The sequence below is a fragment of the Felis catus genome, chromosome D3 (assembly GCF_018350175.1).
Source record: "Felis catus isolate Fca126 chromosome D3, F.catus_Fca126_mat1.0, whole genome shotgun sequence".
NCBI lineage: Eukaryota > Metazoa > Chordata > Mammalia > Carnivora > Felidae > Felis > Felis catus.
In genome coordinates, this window is record NC_058379.1 from 10202007 (window position 1) to 10224144 (window position 22138).

The following is a 22138-nucleotide window of genomic DNA, read 5'->3' on the forward strand; positions in this document are numbered from 1 at the left end:
CTAGCCTGAGTTTGAAACCAAATGCAACAATTCAAAGCCCAAAAAGAGTTACATTGCCACACAAGGCTGCCTGCAAAACACGGTGAATGACTTCTGGCGGATGGTGTTTCAAGAAAACTCGCGAGTGATTGTCATGACGACGAAAGAAGTGGAGAGAGGAAAGGTACACTCCACGCTCTTCTGATGAACTGTGAAGTATCAGACATGTCAGGTTGACCATGTCAACAATTGAATAAACAAATTAGGCTTACTCTGACCCTCTGGAGGAAAGAGAGTAGAAGAAATGTGATTATAACAGGCTTTGGTGTAGTTTTCTTTATGTTCCTTCTGCTTGGGGTTCATGGAGCTTCTTGGATCTATGGGCTTTATAGTTTTCTTCAAATTTGGAAATGTTTCTCATTTCTTCAAACATGGGACACCAGTTACACGTATATTAGGTTGCTTGACGTTATCCTGCGGCCCATGGAGACTGCTCATTTTGCTCGGCTGTCTACCCCCTGCAAAACATGGTGAATGACTTCTGGCAGATGGTGTTTCAAGAAACCTGCCCCCCCCCCCCCCCCGGTTTCATTTTGGACAGTTTGTTTTGCTGTATGTCCTCAGGTTGATTTTTTTTCCTTCTGTGGTGTATCTTCTGCTGTTAGGACTATTCGGTGTGTTATCTTTTCATCTTTCATCTTTCATCAGATATTATCTTTTTCATCTCTGTAAGTTTTATTGTTTTGGGTTCTTTTTATATGTAAAAATCTCTTATTATTATTATTTTAATTTTTAAATTTCATTTGAATCCAAGTTAGTTAACATATAGTTTAATAATGATTTCAGGAGTAGGATTTAGTGATTCATCACTTACGTATAACACCCAGTGCTCTCGTCCTAACAAGTACTCTCCTTAGTGCCCACCACCCATTTGTTTTTGTTTTCGTTTCAAGATTGTTTTTGATTTAATGTTTATTTATTTTGAGAAAGAGAGAGAGACCGTGCAAGCAAGGAAGGGGCAGAGAGAGAGAGGGAGACACAGGATCTGAAGCAGGTTCCAGGCTCTGAGCTGGACGTGGCCCCTCTGTGGACGGGCCCACAGAGCCCGACGTGGGGCTTGAACTGATGAGCTGTGAGATCATGACCTAAGCCAAAGTCGGATGCTTAGCTGACTGAGCCACCTAGGTGCCCCTGTTTTCGTTTTTAATGCCGTCTATGTGTCTCTTTTTAATTTACACCTTTTGGACATATGGAGTATATTTGTAATAACTGTTTTAATGTCCTTCTTACTAATTTTATTATATATGTCTTTTCATTTTTCCTGTTTTTTAGTTGTCTGAGGTGGAAGGGTAAATCCAATCCCTGTTACTTTATTGTATCCAGGAGCAGAAGTCCAGAAGGGAATGTGAAAAGCCCCATCTAGTACCTTCAAAGGATTGGAGTACTAACAAGTAGTGATTTCACTGGTCATATAAATCATACTTATCATGACTTGTAGACATCTAAAAATTATTTGAAGGGGTGCCTAGGTGACTCATTTGGTTAAGTGTCCAACTTTGTAGCTCAGGTCATGGTCTCATGGTTTGTGAGCTCGAGCCCTGCGTTGGTCTCTGTGCTGACAGCTCAGAGCCTAGAGCCTGCTTCGGATTCTGTGTCTTCCTCTCTCTGTCCCTCCTCCACTCGTACTCTGTCTGTCTGTCTCTCTCTCAAAATAAATAAACATTAAAAAATTCTGTAAATTATTTAGAATTATTCAAGCATATATTTATGTAAATATCCAAACACATTATCGTTATGGTTAAAGTTGCCTTTGTCACCATCCCTTGGCCACCCATTTGAAATCCCTGTGACCGGTGCAATGTGTATTCTTCCATGCTGTCTTCTTGGCATTTACATACATACGTGTATGGGAGGCATCACTATAGACATAACATACCAACATTTACGTATATGCGTGTATTTATGTACCTGTAGGTGCCTAATGAAGTCTATAGTACTAATTTCTGAAAAATACCGTATGTAAAAGTATTTTCATACATGAATTTTGTTGTGCATTTTGGGCCCCACCAAAGTGAATGGTTGAATATCTACTGTTAGTACATATTGGCCTCTTTCTTTTTAGTAATCGCATGATTTTCCATGGTAAGGATATACCATAATTTATTTCACCATTATGTGTTGAGCATTTAAGTGTCTCAGTTTTTGCTCTTAACAAGCAGTGCTGAAGTGAATAATCTTATTCTTGCTTGTGTATGTGTGCGTGTGGCAGATGTTTCTCTAGGGTAGATGTCAAGAAAAAGAAATGTTAGGTCATAGGGTATGCATGTTGTAAATTCTAATAACTTCTGCCAAACTGCCCCCAGAGTGGTTGTCCCCGTGTACACCCCGCTCCCCAGCTGTCTATGCCAAGTACTCCTCTCCCTACACTTTTTGTGACCTTTCCGGTTTTTAAAAATTATAACATCCCACACCTACAGAGAAGCAGACAGATCTCACTGAGTAACAGCTCTGTGCATTATCCCGAAGTGAGCCCATCCATGTGGGTTTTTAAGTTGGAAAAGTTCTGTGTTTTTGTGTTCTAGTCAAAGTTCTTTTGTAGTTACACTTTAAATGGTTTGCATAAAATTTTCATGGAATATAGCAGTCATCTGCAAGTTAAACCTAAGACAGATGGGTGATTTGGATCTTAGTGCTCTAATGTAATTTTCCTATCAGTTTTGAAGGGCAGTGTGATTTTGTAAGATTTTCATCATTGTGCTAACTAGTTTCAGCACTTCTGAAAACCTTTGAGGCTAGATCTGGTCCCTGTGAAACAAAGGCTTCCTCCAGCAGCTGTGTGCAGTAACATGAGATGTTCTTGAATTAATGGACAGGGCAAAACGTCTTCCTAGTTTCTGCTTCAGGTGACTGTTACCTGCCCTACGTATAGAATGGAAAACTGAGCCCTCTGTCCTGCCTTTAGTCCGCTTCATAGGAGGCTACCTCTTCTCAGGGGACCGGGAGGCATGAAGAAAGGGTTCTTGTGTCACTTCAGAAGAATTAGTTTTCGTCCCTTTCAAGAAGAGCCGCCGGAAACTCCTAGAATAGACAGACACTGGGCTAAATCACTCTGCCCCTCTCCTCACCTCCGCCCCCACGTCTGCACCTGCTTCCCGAATATGCTTTTTAGTCCCAGATGGAGAGGATAATGGACATATTCTCTCCACAGGTGGTTCTGACAACCTGCTCTCTCAGGTCCCTCCCACCCTCCCACCATTGCACAGGAGAAAACCCAGACTCTGAATTCCTTTTGATTCCTGGGCTTTAGTTTAAAAACTGAAGCATTAGCTCTCACATTGTAGGATTTGTCTGCCAAAGTCTGTGCCAGAGTTTGGAAAACTAGGAGGAGGGCCGCAGTAGTCTGCTGATAATTCAAAGTCAGCTGAAATGTTTTCAGAGTTATGATTTAATTTTTTGTTCTCTGTTGAGTCTCTTGAGCAGCCAACAGTCACAGAATTGATTGGCCAGCAACAGCACTGAGTACCATTAATATTAAAAGTGCTTATTTGGGGATAATAAAAATTGTATCAAGTCTGTCAAAGAGGTATTGGATCTACAGAATACTGAAGAGAAAGCTGAATTCGGAATAATAATAAAAGACCATGTGAGCCATTGCCAGGCAAAAAAAGTTGCACCGTCTGTTAATACTTCTGGTCAACTGTCTTCTGCCATGTCCCCCCCCCCCCCCTTTCAATTAATCATTGACTTTGGGGATGCCTGCAGCTGCTCTCTTATTCATAGTTTTATAACCGAATTTCTTTGTCTTCCTAGCATGAAAGCTAAATTTCTCTGGCTGATGTCGCTTGGTTTTTCAATAGGTATCTTGGTGGTTGTGGAAAGTCCACTCCCAGAAAAAACCAAAACGCAAAAACATCCTCTGCCCAGGACACATCACCAAATACATACAGACTCATCTCTCATTGAGCTACATATCTTCCTCTTTGGCAACAAGAATGATTTACTTGGTGCCATATTTTTCGGTTTGTCTGCTCTGAAGCCAGCAGCTATTACGGGCTTGGCGTGCCCAGGCACCCAGTTAAGCGAAGGTGACGCGTGTAGTAGGTATCAGATGGATCTGGATATAGAAAAAGCAGCTGGTTCAAAACCGCATCGCTGCCTTTCGGTGCTGGAGCTGTTCACACTTGGGTTAGATAAGGCACGGAGTCCTCCTACGCGGGTACGGAAGCGAATCAGACAGTGTGGCTCTTTGGGCAGCCCATCCATTTCTAGAGTGATTGCTTGGCTCCCCTGTGGAGTGACAGGCAGATCCCTGGAATCCAGAATTTAGCGGTGGCTAGGCAGAACCCTCAAATGGCTAGGCCCTCACTCTGCGTCTTTGGTTCCTTAGAGGTAAATAAACAATCCTTGACCCTCTTTTCACATGCATCTTAGATCAGACGACTCTGCAAAGGCTGACTTCTCTTCCCCCCTTCTCCCCCGCTTTCCAAGCACCTGCTTTTTCTTATTCGAACTTGTTTTTCCCTTTCTTTGAAACTCTAACAGATGCCAGACAGGGCATTTTCTTTAGCTTGGTTATTAAGCAGGACTCGAACATTTATTTTCCGCTGGTTTGGGCTTTTCATTTCAGAGTTCACAGAGATTAACTCTTTTTTCTGATCCCTTCCAGAGTAAATGTGTCAAATACTGGCCTGACGAGTGTGCTCTAAAAGAATATGGGGTCATGCGTGTTAGGAACGTCAAAGAAAGCGCCGCTCATGACTATACGTTAAGAGAACTTAAACTTTCGAAGGTTGGACAAGTAAGTATATTGTCGTATTTTAGAGACTTTGGTAGCTGGTTATGGTGTGCACCAATCCGGGGTCATGGGGTTACCCACGTTTGCATGTATCCATGCTCTCGTTCGCTCACTGGTCGGGTGCTTTCTGTGTACCAGATGCATACTGGTACAGAGGCAACAAGACGGGTGCAGTTCCTGCCCTCAGAGCCTAAGGAGACGGAAGGTTAAAAAATAAACAACCAACTAAGCTTTCCGATTGTGCTCAGTCTACAAGGGCTCCAGGACGTTTCGGTAGAAGTGACTGGGTACCAGAGATGGAGTAATCAGGGAGATTGCTGTATCAGAGTAACCTCTCTGAGGCTGTGTCACTTGAGCTGAAGGTGGGGGAGCCAGGCACCTAGCGTGTCTGGAGAGGAGTGTTCCAGGTGTGGGAGCAGCAGGTGTAAAGCCCCTGAGGCCTGTTCAGTGATCAGATTCCATGGCATCAGATCTTAACCGCACGTGGTTTAAGTTTGTTGCTGAAGTGACTAACTTTACAAAACGGTGCTGGATTTGGATTCATTTTAATTTCATGATGAGAGGGTACTTACTTTCTCAAGGCCTTTTGGGGACACAGAGGCGAATGAAGCCTTTGTCCTCAAGGAATTAAAATCGCGTAGCCGTGAGAAGCCACAGGAACAGATAGTCGCGCTGCAGAGCGGACGCGGGCTGTAACAAATCCAAAGTGCCTGGAATTGCAGAGGCTGAGCGTCCTTCCAGCCAGGGCGTCAGGGAGACTGTCTCAGAAGAGGCGGGGCTTTTCTGAGTGAGGTTTCCACCGGAGAAGACGGTGGAGAGAGGGCTCCCAGAGGGAGGTGTCCCCGTGAGCCCTGGCACTGCAGTGCAGATGGAAGGGGCACGGGATTTACGGGGAGTGAAGGCAAGTGAGGGATGGAGGGGATAGACTGGAGAGAGGCCGGGACCAAGTTGGGAAGTCTTAACCCTCATGTTAAGAAATGCGAACCCCATGCGGTGGTTAGCCCCGGAGCCCATGACGGTGATCGCGCCAAGCGAACGCACACACAGAGCCGCGTGCCAGGAAGGTGTCTGACAGCCTCGGGTGGGGAGTCCAGGCCAGGTGGCCCGAGTGGCCAGCACGCCTGTTAGGAGGCCGCTGCGGTGGTCCGGGTCTGACGGCCTCCCCTCTAGGTCAGATCCCAGGGACTCTGGCAGTTGGTCTTTCTTGTTTGGCTTCTTATTCCCGCCTTTGGAAATGAATAGCATCTAATATGCCAGGACAAACGTGGAAGAGGAGTGACGGACATGACGGATGCCTTGAGGTGGCGCCTGCGGGACGTGGGGCACAGTTGGGCAGTTGGAGGAGGAGGAGGAGGAAGAACCAAACGCAGCGGGCGGTGGTGCTGTGACGAGGCCAGAAACGCTGGCAGAAGGTGTGCAGGATGGCAGGGCTTGAATCGTCCAGGTGAAAGGTGGCACGGTGGGCAGAAGGGGACCTCTGGGAGGTAACTGAGTAGAAGGGGTTTGGCGACAGTGTGGACAAGGGTCGAGGCCGGCACTAAGGATGACCTCCAGTTTTCTAGCGAGAGCGTGGGGTTGGTGGCCATGGATTCGAGGGGGGAGGGAGGGTCGGCAGCCTTCTGGGCACGCAAATTGTGAGATGCCTTTGAGACGTCAAAGCGAAGATGGCAGGGAGGCAGGAACGGAGCTTGGGCGAGGAGAGAGGTGGGACCCAGGGCATCGTGGTGGGTGGAGGGTTCGTCCTTCTGTGACAGCAGAACGGGAAGAGGAGAAGGTGGCCACAGATGTGGGTAGAGGAGCTGAAATGGATTTTCTCTCTGTCCTCTATGAGGCCAGGCCATCAACTGGGAATCAGAGACGAGCTATGTGGGAAGGTGGAAAAAGTATTGACTGGTAATGTAGTAATAGCAGACATGAGGGGAATCCAGCACGATTTTGGGCAGTGCTGAGCACCCTGTTGAGGTGGCAAACGTGAACACTTAGTGACACCAATCCCTGTTCCTTAGGTACAAAACAGAGAAGGTGGGTGGTTGGTTTTGCCCAGGCTTGGGGCTTTTCCCGGGGATGGAGTGGATGGAGTGAGGGTGGAGGGAGGGGAGGGATGCAGTGGAGGGGATTGTCAGCATAGTATGTGGCGCCCAAGCCCAACGAGGGGGCAGGGGGAGGCGGGCGGGGAGCAGACGAGGGCCCGGCAGTCTGCTGAGTTCCACGAGGTGGTCAGGGCACCAAAGCGAACTGGAAGCCCGGCCAGTTGCTAGAACTTCTGATGTCAGTGGGGGTGTGGTTCTGCTGATGGTGGGGTGGGGGGAGGTTTACTCTGCTGCAGAGATGGAGAGAGAAGCTGGAAAAGCACAGCAGAAGCAACGGAAATGAAAGAGATTTAGGGGACGCTCGCCAGAGATTCCACGTAGGTGTGTTCAGTTTTAGAGCTAACCGCCCATCTTTCTGTTATCAGGCGTTTCTGAGTAGCAGGTGGATTTTTCTTCAGTTTTAGTAATAAACCATCCATATTCTTGTTAACAGAGATTTTTGAACAACAGGTACAGGAAAAGTTTGGCATTTGGGTTTGTGTTTTATACTCGTGGATTCAGGTGCTGACACGGGACAGACTATTTCTCCAGAATTGCTGGTCACGTGTTACCTGCTTTTTATATAACACATTACATTTTTTCTTTAAAGTGCTATGACACGATCTCATTTAAACTCCTAACTGCCTGGCGGAGATCTCTTGGGACAGAGGTTACCAAGGAGGAGGAGCATGGATGTGCAGGGCAGCTGGGTCTCATTCCCTGACTGTTCTGTGACCCATGTGGCCCCTGAGCCTTAGCCAACTGGTAACATTAAGAAAAATTTGTATCGTGGCATCGGTAAATTAAATGCACGTACTTCAAGAAAAGCTCTTAGTTCTGGTTCCTATTCCTTGGATGTCTTGAAAGTCACTGGTGGTGGACCCTGGCTTAGTTACTCTCTCTTTTCAAAATCTCCTTTAAAATGTCAGTAGCTTGGGTTGCCTTCAGATCCGTAGCGCGAACATGTAGCAGTGAGCATGTAGCAGTGAACAGAGCTGCTACAATGGCCTCATCTGGGTAGATCTGGAACGCGGTACTTTTGGTCTTCTGTACTCTTTTTTTTAATGTTTATTTGTTTTGAGAGAGGGGGAGAGGAAGAGCGAGAATCTCAAGCAGGCTCTGGTGCGGAGCCCGATGCGGGGCTTGGGTTCCCGAATCGTAAGATCATGACCTGAGCTGAAATCAAGAGTCGGATGCTTAACCAACTGAGCCCCCCAGGCAGCTGGTCATCTGTAGTCTTGACCTTTATTAACAGCCCCTCTCCTTAGACGAGCATCAGTGGCTGAGTCTTTTGCTGCTGCCAAGTAGTGGCTGTGTGTTTATCGGTCTTGTTTAATCCTCACGGTAGTTATTGTGAGAGAGCTTATTATTCCCATTTGCAAGTGAAGAAATTGATGCTTAGACATGTCTGGAGACCACAGTGATAATGAATGCTGGGATTTGGGCCTAAAACCCAGCCTTCTGATTGCAAAGCCTGTCTTTTTACCTACTTTGCACTACACAGAAACTTAAAATACCGTGATACTATAATAAAAGTGGATGTTTTGGGGGAGGGAAGGAGGGCTGGGTATAAAAAGAGAAATAGGCAAATGTGTCTTGAGGGGATAGCTGTTTTCTCATCTGCTGGGAAGAGAGCCCCAGGACCCAGGGGCCTCAGTTGCCTCTGGAGTTGAGCTATGCGTGGAGGAGGAGGGAAGGAGGCATTGCCTGCCGCTGAGGATTCAGAGAGGTGATGCAGGTTGTAGCTTCCTGAGGAACGCGTTGCTATACTGGACATTTTGGTTTATGTCAGAAGCAGAGACTTGCCTCCAGGGCTGCTCAGCCAGATCCAAAAGGAGGAATGATCTGGGAAACTTGCAAAGATGACCTTTAAATGGAGCAGTTGGCTCACATCGGCTCTGGGAAAGATCAGAACGGGGCGATTCCTCAACCCCTTGATTTATTTAATTCTTTTCTGGTTTTTCTTGGCTCTACTCCAGGGGAATACAGAGAGAACCGTGTGGCAATACCACTTTCGGACCTGGCCGGACCACGGAGTGCCCAGTGACCCCGGGGGCGTGCTGGACTTCCTGGAGGAGGTCCACCATAAGCAAGAGAGCATTATGGACGCGGGGCCTGTGGTAGTTCACTGCAGGTGACTGGCCCCTGCCACCTCTCCAGGCTGCAGCCTGGCCTGTCTCTTAATGCCCAGGGCTTGTTTTTACCTACCCACCCCCAGCTCTTTACCTGTGAGAAAAATTTAATCTCTGTTCGAGGCATGCATAAACTGCACTGAGGGACACTTTGCCCCGAGAGTGTATTTCTCCTAGGTCCTGTGGGACTGCCAGGTATTGGTGGTAGCAGGGCAGAGGGGGGAGCATCATCCTTATTCTCAGGGAGCCCTTATGTAGTCTCGTAATGTTTGCTTGTTTTTCCATTTTATTTATTTCTATTTATTAAAAATATTTTTTAATGTTTATTTTGAGAGAGAGAGAGAGAGAGAGTATGCACAGGGGAGAGGGAGAGGGAGAGACAGACAGAGAGAGAGAGAGAGAGAGAGAGAGAGAGAGAGAATCCCAAGCAGGCTCTGTGCTGCCAGCTATGGAGTCCAACACGAGGACTCGAACCCAAGAATGTGGGATCATGACCTGAGCCGAAACCAAGAGTCAGATGCCCAACCGACGGAGCCAGCCAGGTGCCCCCAGTTTCCTTTTTTAATAATAGTGACTTAGGATTCATCACTTTAATTATGGCTGTATTGTCTTCTGCCACAGAAATAAGGTGCATGTTTTCCTGATAATATACTTGTTTACTTTCAAGGTTTTGGACCACTCCCCACACAGGCCTCCGAAGGCCACGCCCATGGCCTCTCGCCACAGTTTACAGCCTCTAGTGCCCACATCTGGGCTTCATGGTTTTGCTGGGGCAAGTTTAGTTTCCCAGATCTCATCCATGTGTTGGACAAGTAGCTGCATGTGAAACTTAATTCCCTTTTTAAAAAGCTGTTGGGGCGCCTGGGCGGCTCAGTCGGTTAAGCGTCCAACTTCGGCTGAGGTCATGATCTCATGGTTTGTGAGTTCGAGCCAAGCATTGGGCTGTCTGTTGACAGCTCAGAGCCTGGAGCCTGCTTCAGATTCTGTGTCTCTGTCTCTCTTTTTGCCCCCTTCCCTGCTCACGCTCTGTCTGTCTCTCTCTCTCTCTCTCTCTGAAAAACAAGGAAACAGTAAAAAATTAAAACACAAAAAGCTACTGTTTATTGAGTACTTGCTGTGTGCCGGCCTCTGTGCTTTGTGTTTTTCATACATTACTAATGTTTGATGCACATAACAAGCCTGTAAGGCATATACTATCATCCCCATTTCACAGATGAGGAAACTGAGGGTCCAGAGTGTATGGGACTTGCCTCAGGCACGTTGTACAGGAGAAGCCGGGCTCCAAGTATAGGTTGGACTAATTCCCAAGCCCTCTTAGCTAATCTATTCTCAAATACAAATAGACAATCTTATAAATACTCCCAAGAGCAGACATCGTTTCTGTTAATATTACTAGCTTGGTTTTGAGTCTGAAACCCCCATGAATGACTCCATTGTCATTGCTTTGTCCTTCTACCCACAGTGCTGGAATTGGCCGGACAGGGACGTTCATTGTGATTGATATCCTTATTGACATCATCAGAGAGAAAGGTAGGTCATCTGGAGGGCAAGAAGCTATAGTTCCTGTTTTTAGTTTATGGAAGGAAAATGCTGGTGAAAATAGCCTAGGGGGGAATCCGAATGTTAAAACATTTTCACAAAATCTAGGCTGAGGACTTTGACTTCCAGTGTGTTTGCGAGGGAACAAACGTGATTCTGTTTGACTCTCGACATAAAACAGAGCCTTGGAGCTGTGGGTCCCAGTGCTGTGGTCTTTTGCTGAATATGCAGCGGTGGTCTTTGCCCACGCCCCTCGTCCTGGCGGATGTCGTGGGGGTGGTGCCGTTTGGAAAGTGGGGGGTTCCTGACCTCCAACACCTTCTCAGCTAATCTGGGATCATTTGTATCGCCCAGAAGGCCAGTGTAGCCCTCGGAACACGTCCAGTTGGAACATTTGCTTTATCTCTGCGTCTGCCAAAAGTTGTGCGTCTTCATCCGGGCCCTGCAGTTTGTCCCGGTGCTTCATGGTGTTTGCTTTGCAGGTGTCGACTGCGACATCGATGTTCCCAAGACCATTCAGATGGTGCGGTCTCAGAGGTCAGGGATGGTCCAGACGGAAGCTCAGTACCGCTTCATCTACATGGCCGTTCAGCATTACATTGAAACACTACAGCGCAGGATTGAAGAAGAGCAGGTATGCGACCCAGAGGTCCTGGCGGGCAGATCTCCGTCTTCTTCCTCTGGGCAGCTCTCCTACGCTCTCCTTTTGAGCGGGATGGGCCCCTGGGAGCCAACTGTCACTGTTTGGGAATGGGAACCTTGTTCCCAGCCAGGAAGGGCCTCTCTCAAACCATTCCCTACTTCACAACTCTGACTTCTCAGGACAGGGTACCGTGGGGATGGGCGCCCTGCCATCGTCCTGGCCTGGCTGACTGGGCAGCGGCCACGTGGAAAGGTTAGGACTTTCCCAGGCAAATCCCAGGATTTTCACATGGCGGGTTTGGAACCGAAGGCCTCGAAGTCTCCAGCCTGTTCCAGTTTTGATCCGGGCCGTCTTTACCCTGATCCCATCTTTTAAACGAAATGCTTCACTCTTCGTTGCACACAGCAGTTTGAACCATCAATTTGGTTGAGTTGGAAACAGTGAGATTTCAATTTTAATAAGCCATGCATAATGAAGAAGAATGTGGAACTGGAGCCTTTCCATGTGAAGCTATTCATAACAGACACAAAGCTGAGTTAATTAGAAATCCGCTGAGAGGAGGGAAATGAGACTGCTCTTTTGGGGATCTGTGCTTCTCCCCTCCCCTCACCAGCCCCGCTGCTCCGCTGCAGACAGGCCTGCTTTACCCTGTTCGTTGCCTTCCAGAGAACTCGGCTTCGCAAAATGGCACCTGCCAGCGAATCGAAAGACTTGTAGCCGCGTTATCAGAGCCTGGTTAGCCAAGTAAGATACCTCTTAGTTAGCCTAGGACATTCTCAGTTCACGTGAAGACACTAGATTGTTTCATTGTACAAAAAAACATCTTCAGAAACAGTGTAGGTATCGAAATGTAAGGTCAAATAGTCAACAGGTAACTGGTTTTGACCTTTAGTGTGTTCAATCTGACTTGGTGTTATGAAATATTTAGATGGTTACTATAGGCTATTTTCTCTTTGTCTTCCAGTTATCCTTAATCTGGGCCAGGAATAGTTAAAGCATAAAGTTGCTCACAGAGAAGAATCTCGTACTAAATACAAAGAGAATGTAGCACAGTTGGTACAAATTGGAGAATAGTCAGGAATGTCTTGAAGCATATAATGTAATCTTGTGTGGAAAAGCTGGGGAAGGAGCTGTCTTTATTTCATTCAGAAGGTTTGGTATTTATCCTTGTTCTGGAGACTTCAGGCACTTCCTCTATAGCACTTCAGATCTTCTCCTTACCACATCCAGTCTCTCTGACCCTGAATCTCGAGTTGCAATTTGGATTTAGGAGACTCTTTAAAAATACTTTACTGCTGCCCTTTTTTGGGGGGTCAGGAGGCAGTAGCCAAAAATGTTCCGTAATAATTGAAGTATTATAGAATCTAGAAACCGAATGTCCCTGATGATCCCACCCCAAGAGTGCTTGCATGCATGCATTCATTCAGCCTGTATTTTTTGGGACTGACAGGTGCCAACGCTGTCCTCAGCACGTTAACTGCTATTTGGTCTAAGAGGCTTCAGAGTTTAAAAAATGTGTTGACTTAGATCATTCATTATTACTTATTTTTTTACTTTTAATTTTTTATGTGTATTTATTTTGAGAGACAGTGCACATGCAAGTGGGGGAGGGGCAGGGAGAGTGGAGAGAGAGAATCCTAAGCAGCCTCCAGGCTCCGCACTGTCAGCACAGAGCCTGCCTCTGGGCTCAGTCTCACGAATGAGATCATGACCTGAGCCGAAATCAAGAGTCGGCCGCTTAACTGACTGAGCCACTTAGGTGTCTTAGGGTATTCATTTTTAGAGACTTTTTAAAAGTTTTTAAAAAAATATTTATTGTTTTTTGAGAGAGAGAGAGAGAGAGAGAGAGAGAGCGAGCGCGCAAGGTGGAGAGGGGCAGAGAAAGAGGGAGACAGACTCTGAAGCAGGTTCCAGGCTCTGAGCTGTCAGGCTGATAAATTTTTTAGAATTTATTTTTTAGAGAGTGAGAGTGGGGGAGGGACAGATAGAGAGGGGGCCAGAGGATCCAAAGAAGGCTCTGCGCTGAGAGCAGTGAGCGCAATATGGGGCTTGAACTCACGAACTGTGAGATCGTGACCTGAGCCAAAGTTGAACTCTTAACCAACTGAGCCACGTGGGTGCCCCCAGATGATTCATTAAAAAAATTTTTTTTTAATGTTCATTTTTGAGACAGATACAGAGCATGAGCGGGGAAGGGGCAGAGAGTGAGGAGACACAGAATCCTAAGTAGGTTCAAACTCATGAACTGCGAGATCTCGACCCGAGCTGAAGTCGGCCACCTAGCCAACTGAGCCACCTAGGCGCCCCTAAAAATAAGATCCTATAACATGTGGTTTTCTGCATTGTACCGTTTGGTTCTGTGCTCCAACTTACTACCTGATTTCGTGGTAAAGTAAGAAATACCTTCATCTAGTAGAAAGCTTAAGTGGTAGACTTAAACAGTAAAGCCATCTGAGTTTTAAATTGAGCAGAAGGATGAAACTCATTCGGGATCATTGATTATTCTTCTAAATGCCATCATTTTCAAAATTCTGAAGAGTTAAGGACCTTTGGGAATGAAGGAATTTGCTGACAAGGGTAAATGAAGAAAGACAGTAGGTCAGGGACCGGCGGGCTGGGGAAGGAAGCAGGAAGTAGCGACAGCATTAGGAGGCGGAGAAGCAAAAAACAGGTGGTCGTCCAGGGGAAGGTGTGAGTGAGGCATGTTTTCAGATTGGCTCCTGTGTCCCTTTCACGTGTCCCTATCCTCTTGTGTTTGAGCACTTGCTCACTTTCTGGCATGCAAGATGCTCCGGGCTCATCTTCTGTTTCCCCTCTCCTAGCCTTTGAATTGGCCATTTTTCTATGGAGCCCCAGTTCTGTTTATTAAAGACAGGTATTTAAAATTGAAGGTTTGGGGGGGCACCTGGCTGGCTCAGTCGGTAGAGCATGCGACTCTCGATCTCAAGGGTTGTGAGTTAGAGCTTATTTGAAAATAAAATTTTGGCTCAGTCAGTTGGGCTCAGTCGGTTGGGCGTCCGACTTCAGCCCAGGTCATGATCTCATAGTTCGTGGGTTCGAGCCCCACATCGGGCTCTGTGCTGACAGCTCAGAGCCTGGAGCCTGCTTCGGATTCTGTGTCTCCCTCTCTCTCTGCCCCTCCCCTGCTCACACTCTGTCTCTCAAAAATGAATAAACGTTAAAAAAAAAAAGAGAATTTATTTAAAAATAAAATTTTTAATAAAAACAAAAATAAAATGAAGGTTTGGGTGTTGGGTATGCTTGTTGCTACTGGGTATTACTGCTTCTGGGCCCTCTCAGTGGACAGTGCTAGGACATAACGTCTGTATACTAATGCACATATGCATAAATACCAATAATTGTCACTGTATCTATGTGTATGTATATATATATAAGCTAAACCTCAGTGCATGTTGATGTCTCCGGCTCTCATTCAGTACCCCAAGGCTCAGACTAGCCTTCCCCTTGCTAATTTGTAACTTCTCTAACTGGGGGAAACCTGGTTCCCATGATCTACAATTTATTTGCTCATTTGCTCACCCCTAGTATACATGCGAAATAGTTTCAGAGCTGCTTGCCTGTACCCCCATGAGAATCAAATTTACCATGTGGGCAACTCTTGTTTGAAGGAAATAATTCCACATCCCGCATCGAGCATCCTTTAACTGCAGCGTAGAGACTCTGGGTGGCTTTCTCTGAGTGCATCATACTACAGGACAGAAGATACCTTTAAGAGTTCTGTAATCAGGGGCGCCTGGGCGGTTTAGTCAGTTAAGCGTCTGACTCTTGATTTCAGCTCACGGTCGTGAGATTGAGCCCCACATCTGGCTCTGCGCGGAGCGTGGATCCTGCTTGGGACTCTCTCTCCTTCTGTCTCTGTCCCTCACCTGCTCATGCGCTCTCTCTCTCTCTCAAAAAATAAATCAATAAGCATTAAAAAAAAAGAATTCTGCCATCACCAATGGGCCAGGATACAAATGCAGCAGTGCTAGATTTCGGTTGTCGCCAGCAAAACTGAAGCTGGCCGGTGCTGGCAGTTAGCATCCGGCGCCTTCTCTTTCATTAAATGTTTCGTTGGGTATTACTCCTTTAAGAAATATTTGGGTGCCTTTTGTGTTCCAGACACTGATTAGATGCTGAGGATATAACAGAACAAGATAGACGTGGCTGTTGCCTCAATAAAACTCCAGTTTCACCAGATGGAAAGTTTGAGTTACCACGACGCCCTTGTCTACATTTGTCCTGTTTTTTTATTCACTTCCCTGGACTTGTGCTTTTCACACATCTTCCCCAAGCTCCTTGGTGCGATCAAGAGGCCTTCTCACCTTCGTTCACTCATTCCTGCATCCATTAAAATAGGCTGTGCCGCGTGCCAGGCTCTGTGCTGGACACTGGGGCTGTGAGTGGTCATGTTCCTGAAATGGAAAGAAAGCTGTGTGGTTGGAGTAGAGGGAGTTGGGTGGGGGCCGGGGGGCGTCATGGGGGGGACTGGGAACGTAAGCAGAGATCTGATTTTGAGAGCTTGGGGCTTGCAGGGCGTATTAAAGATTTTAGACTTTATCCCGAGGGGGATGGGACGTCACCGAGGATTTTGAGGCAGGGGAGTGACATAAAAAGGTCCTCGCTTTGAAAATAGGGCCCTGGCTTGAGAGTGAGGAGTGGGTGTGGGCTGTGGGCTCAAGCAGTTGCAGGGGGGACCAGTGTAGGTGAGAGCTGATGACGGTTTGGACAGGACAGCGGGGGCTAACGGTCAGCACAAAGAGAAGCAGAACCGGTAAGATTTTGCGATGAGATGTGGGCAGGAGTCAAGGTGTTTGTAATCCTGACATTTGAGCTCAGAACGTTCTGCACAAGTATCTTGTTGCTCTGTAACTTAGACAAGAGCATTTTCATTTGGCCCTGTCTTCCTTCTCCTGGCTTTTGGGCTTTTTTTGGGTAAATTGATATATGCTTTATTTCATAGTCTTAATTTTTTTTCTTAATTAAAAAAATATTTTTTAATGTTTATTTTTGAGAGAGAGCAAGTGGGGGAGGGGCAGAGAGAGAGAGGGAGACGGAGGATCCCAAGTGGGCTCCGAGCTGATAGCAGAGAGCCTGATGTGGGGCCCAAACTCACCAACCGTGAGATTATGACCTGAGCTGACGTCGGATGCTTAACCGACTGAGCCACCCAGGTGCCCCTTTAATCTTCTTTTCTTTGTTTTTTTTTTTTTTATGCCCACTGTGGGGCTCAAACTCACGACCCTGATACCAAGAGCTAGCCAGGAGCCCGGGGCTTTTTTGTAACTTAAAGTTAAAGAATTCGCTGGATTTACTTCATATGGCAAGATATTTAATGCCAGATGATTTTAGAGACTTGTGGTTGAACCCTCCTCTCAACCTTGACTGTGTGTCAGCTGGCAAGGCTATAAGATTTATTATAAATATTACAGAAGGTTTGGTATAACTATGCTGTGTCATTGAATTTAGGTGAAGGATAGATCAATTTCAGATCATCTTTGAAGGCTCTGAAACAAGTCTCTCTCCAACCCCCCAAAACCAAAACTACCCCAATCCCTTGAGAATTTTTCTTGGTCTATAAGGACAGCCTGGGCCGTCACAGTACTAAGAAATCAACTCAACTGATTTATGGATCCGTTTTATTTCTTGTTCTTTCTAAATAAGCCTGAGAAGCTCCAACACTTTTATGCTTTTCCTTGAGCCACTTAATTCATTGAAATAATTCCTGTCCCATTTCTATTAATTATTCCCTGTTAGAAAATTCTTTTGTAATCACTTTATGTAGAAATACTGATTTTTTTTTTTTTTTTTCCCAAGAAAGTAGTAGGGAGGGGCGCCTGGGTGGCTCAGTTGGTAAAGAGCCCTACTCTTGATTTCAGTTCAGGTCATGATCCCACAGTTCATGAGATTGAGCCCTGAGTCGGGCTCTGCACTGACAGCACAGAGCCTGCTTGGGATTCTCATTCTCATTCTCTCTCTCTCTCTCTCTCTCTCTCTCTCTCTCTCTCTCAAAATAAAGAAATAAAACATGAAAAAAAGATAGTAGTAGGGAGGCAGAAATGGGGTTGCTGTTCAGTGGGTAGATAGTTTCAGTCATATAAGATGAAAAAGTTCTAGAGACCTGCTGCACATCAAGAGCGTATTCTCAGGGTGCCTGGGGGGCTCAGTCAGTTGAGTGTCCGACTTCGGCTCAGGTCATGATCTTATTGGTTCATGAGTTCAAGCCCGGTGTTGGGCTCTGTGCTGACAGCTCGGAGCCTGGAGCCTGCTTCCGATTCTGTGTCTCCCTCGCTCTCTGCCCCTCCCCCGCTCATGCTCTGACTCTGTCTCAAAAAGATAAATAAAAACATTAAAAAAAAATAGAACATATACTGGACAGTACTGTGTACACTCAAAATTTTGCCCAAGAGCATGTATCTTATCATATGTTGTTTTTCGTTTACCACAATTAAAAAAAAATGTGTTGAGTAGAAAGCAAGCTTATGCTTCAGGTTATTGATTGCATATTTAAATTTTTTATTTGTTTATTTTGAAAGACAGAGCACAAGTCAGGGAGGAGCAGAGAGAGAGGGAGAGAGAGAATTCCACGCAGGCCCCTCACTGTCAGCGTGGAGCCCAGTGTGGGATTTGAACTCATGACCTGAGCTGAATGAGGTCATGACCTAAACCGAAACCAGGAGTCAGACACTCAACCGACTGAGCCACCCAGGTGCCCCCAGAATAAGTTTTAAAATAAGAGCTGTTCTCTGTCAAGTCTTCCACTTAATATTTTATTTTAAATTATATCTTTTAAAAGATTGTTTCTTGTGTAAGTCATTATTGCAGTGCTGAAAATCTGTGACTGCTTTTCAAGGCCTTTAGATTTTTTTTTTTTAAAGGTTTATTTTTGAGAGAGAGAGAGAGTGCTAGGTGGGGAGGGGCAGAGAGAGAGGAGGACAGAGGAGCTGATGCAGGGCTCTGTGCTGACCTCTGCGAGCCCGATGTGGGACTTGAACTCACCAGCCATGAGATCATGACCTGAGCCAAAGTCGGACTCTCAACCGGCTGAGGCACCCAGGCGCCCCAGCCTTTAGATTTTTAAAAACATTTGTTCAAAGCGTTAAAATACTATGTAGAGAAATGTTCTGTTTGGATATCTTTTTTGCAACGTCTTCCCTAGATTCTAAGATGTGGAATGGCTGCTTGATCAGTTAATAAATCGGTTGGGCTGTTTCAACAGGCTGAGTAACAGTGGCTTAAATAAGATAGAAGCTGATTTCTCTTCTAACGTAAAAATCCGAGTTGGCAGGCAGCTGCGGAGGAAGTGGGCAACTCTGCTCATCCAAGGTCATCCGAGGTCATCCGAGGGCCCAGGCACTTTGCATCCTGTCACCCTATCGCCCTTTAGGACGTTTCCTTTTGCACACGGTTGCAGACAGCACGAGGAAGTGGTGGCCAACAAGCAGCCAGCTTCCTGCCAACGTCAAGCCTTTTCTGTGAAGAGTCAGTGAATGTTTCAGGCTGTCCAGCTTCCTTTGTACGTTGGTCCCAAGTTCACACGGGATGAGATGCTTTATACTCTATAGGGTGGAGTTGTAACAATTCTTGTATGTCAAATAAGATTTTCTACTTTTTATCAGCTGTTGTTTGGGGGTAAGTTCTGAGTCAGGAGAGCAAGAAGACACTTCACCAGTGGATTTAAACTTGTTTTATGTTTTCTTCAAAAAATTTAAATAATAGTAGTATATCTATAATCGTCCGTTTTGCTTTATCCTATTTCTTCCAAGTTTTGTTTTGTTTTTTCTTTTATAACAGCAATCAAATGCGGCAGGTATAGCTGTCAGCCCCAAGTGCACGCCTCGGAACCCCAGGGCAATTGCTGGGCTTGTAGTCTTTTTTTATATTTTACGATACAAATACCAATAGTCTATACACTAGATAACACTGTTTCATATATTTAGAATGTTTAATCACATAGGATCGTACTGTTTCATTGTTCTATCATTTGTGTTTTTCCACTTACCATTGATTATGAAGCCTGTTTTTTTTTTTTTTAATTTTTTTTTCAACGTTTTTATTTATTTTGGGGACAGAGAGAGACAGAGCATGAACGGGGGAGGGGCAGAGAGAAAGGGAGACACAGAATCGGAAACAGGCTCCAGGCTCCGAGCCATTAGCCCAGAGCCTGACGCGGGGCTCGAACTCATGGACCGCGAGATCGTGACCTGGCTGAAGTCGGACGCTTAACCGACTGCGCCACCCAGGCACCCCAATGAAGCCTGTTTTGACACATGCACACACACACATACACACACACACATACACACACACACACACACACACACACACACACACACAGTCTTTCTTTCTGTTGTGCCTCTTCACTGTTGCATATTATTTCATGGTATGAGTATTTCATGTTGATTCGTTCTCTTGTTGTAGACATTATTAAGAATAACATGTCACTGGACATCCTTGTATAGCTCTTTTAGGCTTATGTGTATGGGTTTTCCAAGAAGCAGATGTTCAAGATTGTAGGATATAGTTTGTTTGTTTGTTTGTTTGTTTGTTTGTTTGTTTATTGGCAGAGAGAGTGTGAGCAGGGGAGGGGCAGAGAGAGAGAGGGGGAGATGGAGAATCCCAAGCAGGCTCTGAGTGCGCAGAGCCTGACGTGGGGCTCGAACTCACGAAACTGTGAGATCATGACTTGGCCTGAAATCAAGAGTTGGACGCTTAACCGACTGAGCCACCCAGGCGGCCCTGTAGGGATGTATTCTTATTATTACTAGATACTGATTAGTACTTCCAGTTCTGACTAATTGTGCCCCAGTTTACCCTCTCACTGGCGGCAAATGAAAGTCACTGCCGTATGTCAGTATTTGATGTGGGTACCCTTTCTGATATTTGCTGTTTTTCTTGAATAATCCTCGAACGAAGGCAACGTTATATAATGATGACAACTTGGTGAGTTAGATTTTCAGAATCGGTCGTTTCTAGGTGAATTTAGGAACGAAGAGTGATAAATCATCTAACTGGGACTCCTACCAAATATAGTTCGCTCTGCATCTGAGATGAGATTATATTTTACTGGTTTTCTTTGCCAATTTTTTTTTTTTTTCCAAGAGTATCATTGGAACCCAAAATAAAGTTTTAAAGCGCCAGGGTCTTTCCCTGGGTGGGGGTGGGAAGCAGGAAAGGAACGATAAGGCATGTGATTGTTTCTATTAAGAGAGCTACTGCCTTTTGTACCTGTGTGCCGTTTTTACCTGTAGTGAATTTATTTCTAGAGCTCTTTTGCCGACTGTTTCTCTGAGAATCATTAAAAATGTTGCAAGCGAACTAGGAAATGATTAGATGTTAATGTGGCAAAGAAAGTGTGAATTCTCTCTTAGCTCAGAAATAGATACAGTTTTGGTAGTGTGAGTTGTTAATGCATGACTCTGTGCTTTTGAATTGTAAGGTTCAAAAGTATTTTTCACTTGTATGGTGCATTTACACCGGGGAGGTGAATTCCCTAACATTTGGTCAGCATACCAGTATGCAGGGTTCCGCCTGTCTGCCCATCTGTCTGGTGAAATGCCACCTTTGCTTCTTTATTCCTTTAAAACATTCCAATTCCTCATTTATGCAATCTTCACCTTTCAGAAAAGCAAGAGGAAAGGGCACGAATATACAAATATTAAGTATTCTCTCACGGACCAGACAAGTGGAGATCAGAGTCCCCTCCCGCCTTGTACTCCAACACCATCCTGCGCAGAGTAAGTAGGAATGAAGGAAATCCTTTCTGCCTGAGTACAGTCCTGCAGAAAAGCTTAAAAAACAACAGGTCTCTGCAGCACACGCTTGTCATGGGTGCACATTGTTGTTGCCCAACCAATTCACTGGTGTATCCGCTTTCTAAACAAAATTTTAATTTACCTAAACTGCAAGCTGATTGGTACACCGCCTATGACTATTTGAAGCTGTAAGTGTAGCAGGTGGTGTTCTCTAAGAACATTGAATCTTTCTTTTGAGGGGGTGGAGATAACATCTGTTGTTAATGATCGACAGGAAAGGTAAGTAACGCCCCTTTTGATGCGTTGAGACTCTTTGCTAAGTAAAAGTGAATAAACTTGACTATTAATGTTTCAGTGCTGCCATGTTCTGCTAACTTTCCACAGTCAGCAGACAATAGAAATCTACTTTGGGCCCTTAAACCAGGAGTCCGCAAACTACAGCCCCCAGGCCAAATTCTGCCCATGGCCTGTGTTTGCACAGCTCATGAATGGTTTTTAAAAGGTTATTTTAAAAAAAAACAACAAAAAAGCATTGCAAAGACTATCATATGCCCAAGACTGAGTATGGCCTGCAGAAATGAAATTGTTTACCCTCAGATCCTTTACAGAAAAACTGTGCCCACCCCTTGTTTAAGCTAAAAACGTGTTAGGAAAACGTTTGTTAAATCGATTATGTGAACAGCAGTTGTAAGTTATTGTTCTTCTGTATATTCTGAAGTCGGTCTCTGGTATAACATTTACTTTTTATTTTCCCCCAAGAGTCTTCTCTCTGTTTGCTTCTGATGTGGATTTTTAAACCCCTGCTGACTTTAATACTCTGTATAAACGTTTTAGATAGCAAATATGAGGCTTGTATTTACATTTGGCTTGTAGTTAACATCGAAATGAAATTATACAGCGAAAGCATTCTCTCCACCAAGTCGCCCCTTCCTTCTGCCTGCTTTTTCCTTCCCCAGTGGACTGATGGGGAAGGCTGATATTTTAAATTGCTACCTGCAGTCACTTGCAGCAGCACTGGCACGTCAGGGCTCTGAGTCCTTGCCCGAAAGCTTTCCCTGAGTAATGGCAGAACACGTTAACTCTGACGATCCCTTTACCACTGGCCTTCCTGTGCAACAGGTCCTCTGCCTCTCTGTTCCCATCGTGTTCCTTGGAGGGCGCAGACCCAGGACACCCCGGGCCCTGGGCCCCTTCTGCTCATTTCGTCTTGTCCCGCCCAGGCTGAC

General features: G+C 45.6%; 1 protein-coding gene across 2 annotated transcripts in view; it reads left to right on the top strand.

The window, feature by feature from the left end:
- The window catches only part of PTPN11 (protein tyrosine phosphatase non-receptor type 11), a 79882-nt gene that overhangs the window by 52134 nt on the left and 5610 nt on the right, over nucleotides 1-22138 (top strand). Inside the window, exons 9-14 of one of the 2 annotated variants that reach the window (XM_023241436.2) lie at nucleotides 5-163; nucleotides 4646-4777; nucleotides 8811-8977; nucleotides 10438-10505; nucleotides 10997-11148; nucleotides 20782-20894. In XM_023241436.2, coding sequence (XP_023097204.1) covers nucleotides 5-163; nucleotides 4646-4777; nucleotides 8811-8977; nucleotides 10438-10505; nucleotides 10997-11148; nucleotides 20782-20894 — 791 coding nt within the window. The remainder of the gene's footprint in view (nucleotides 1-4; nucleotides 164-4645; nucleotides 4778-8810; nucleotides 8978-10437; nucleotides 10506-10996; nucleotides 11149-20781; nucleotides 20895-22138) is intronic. The other variant, XM_023241437.2, reaches the window with a different exon arrangement.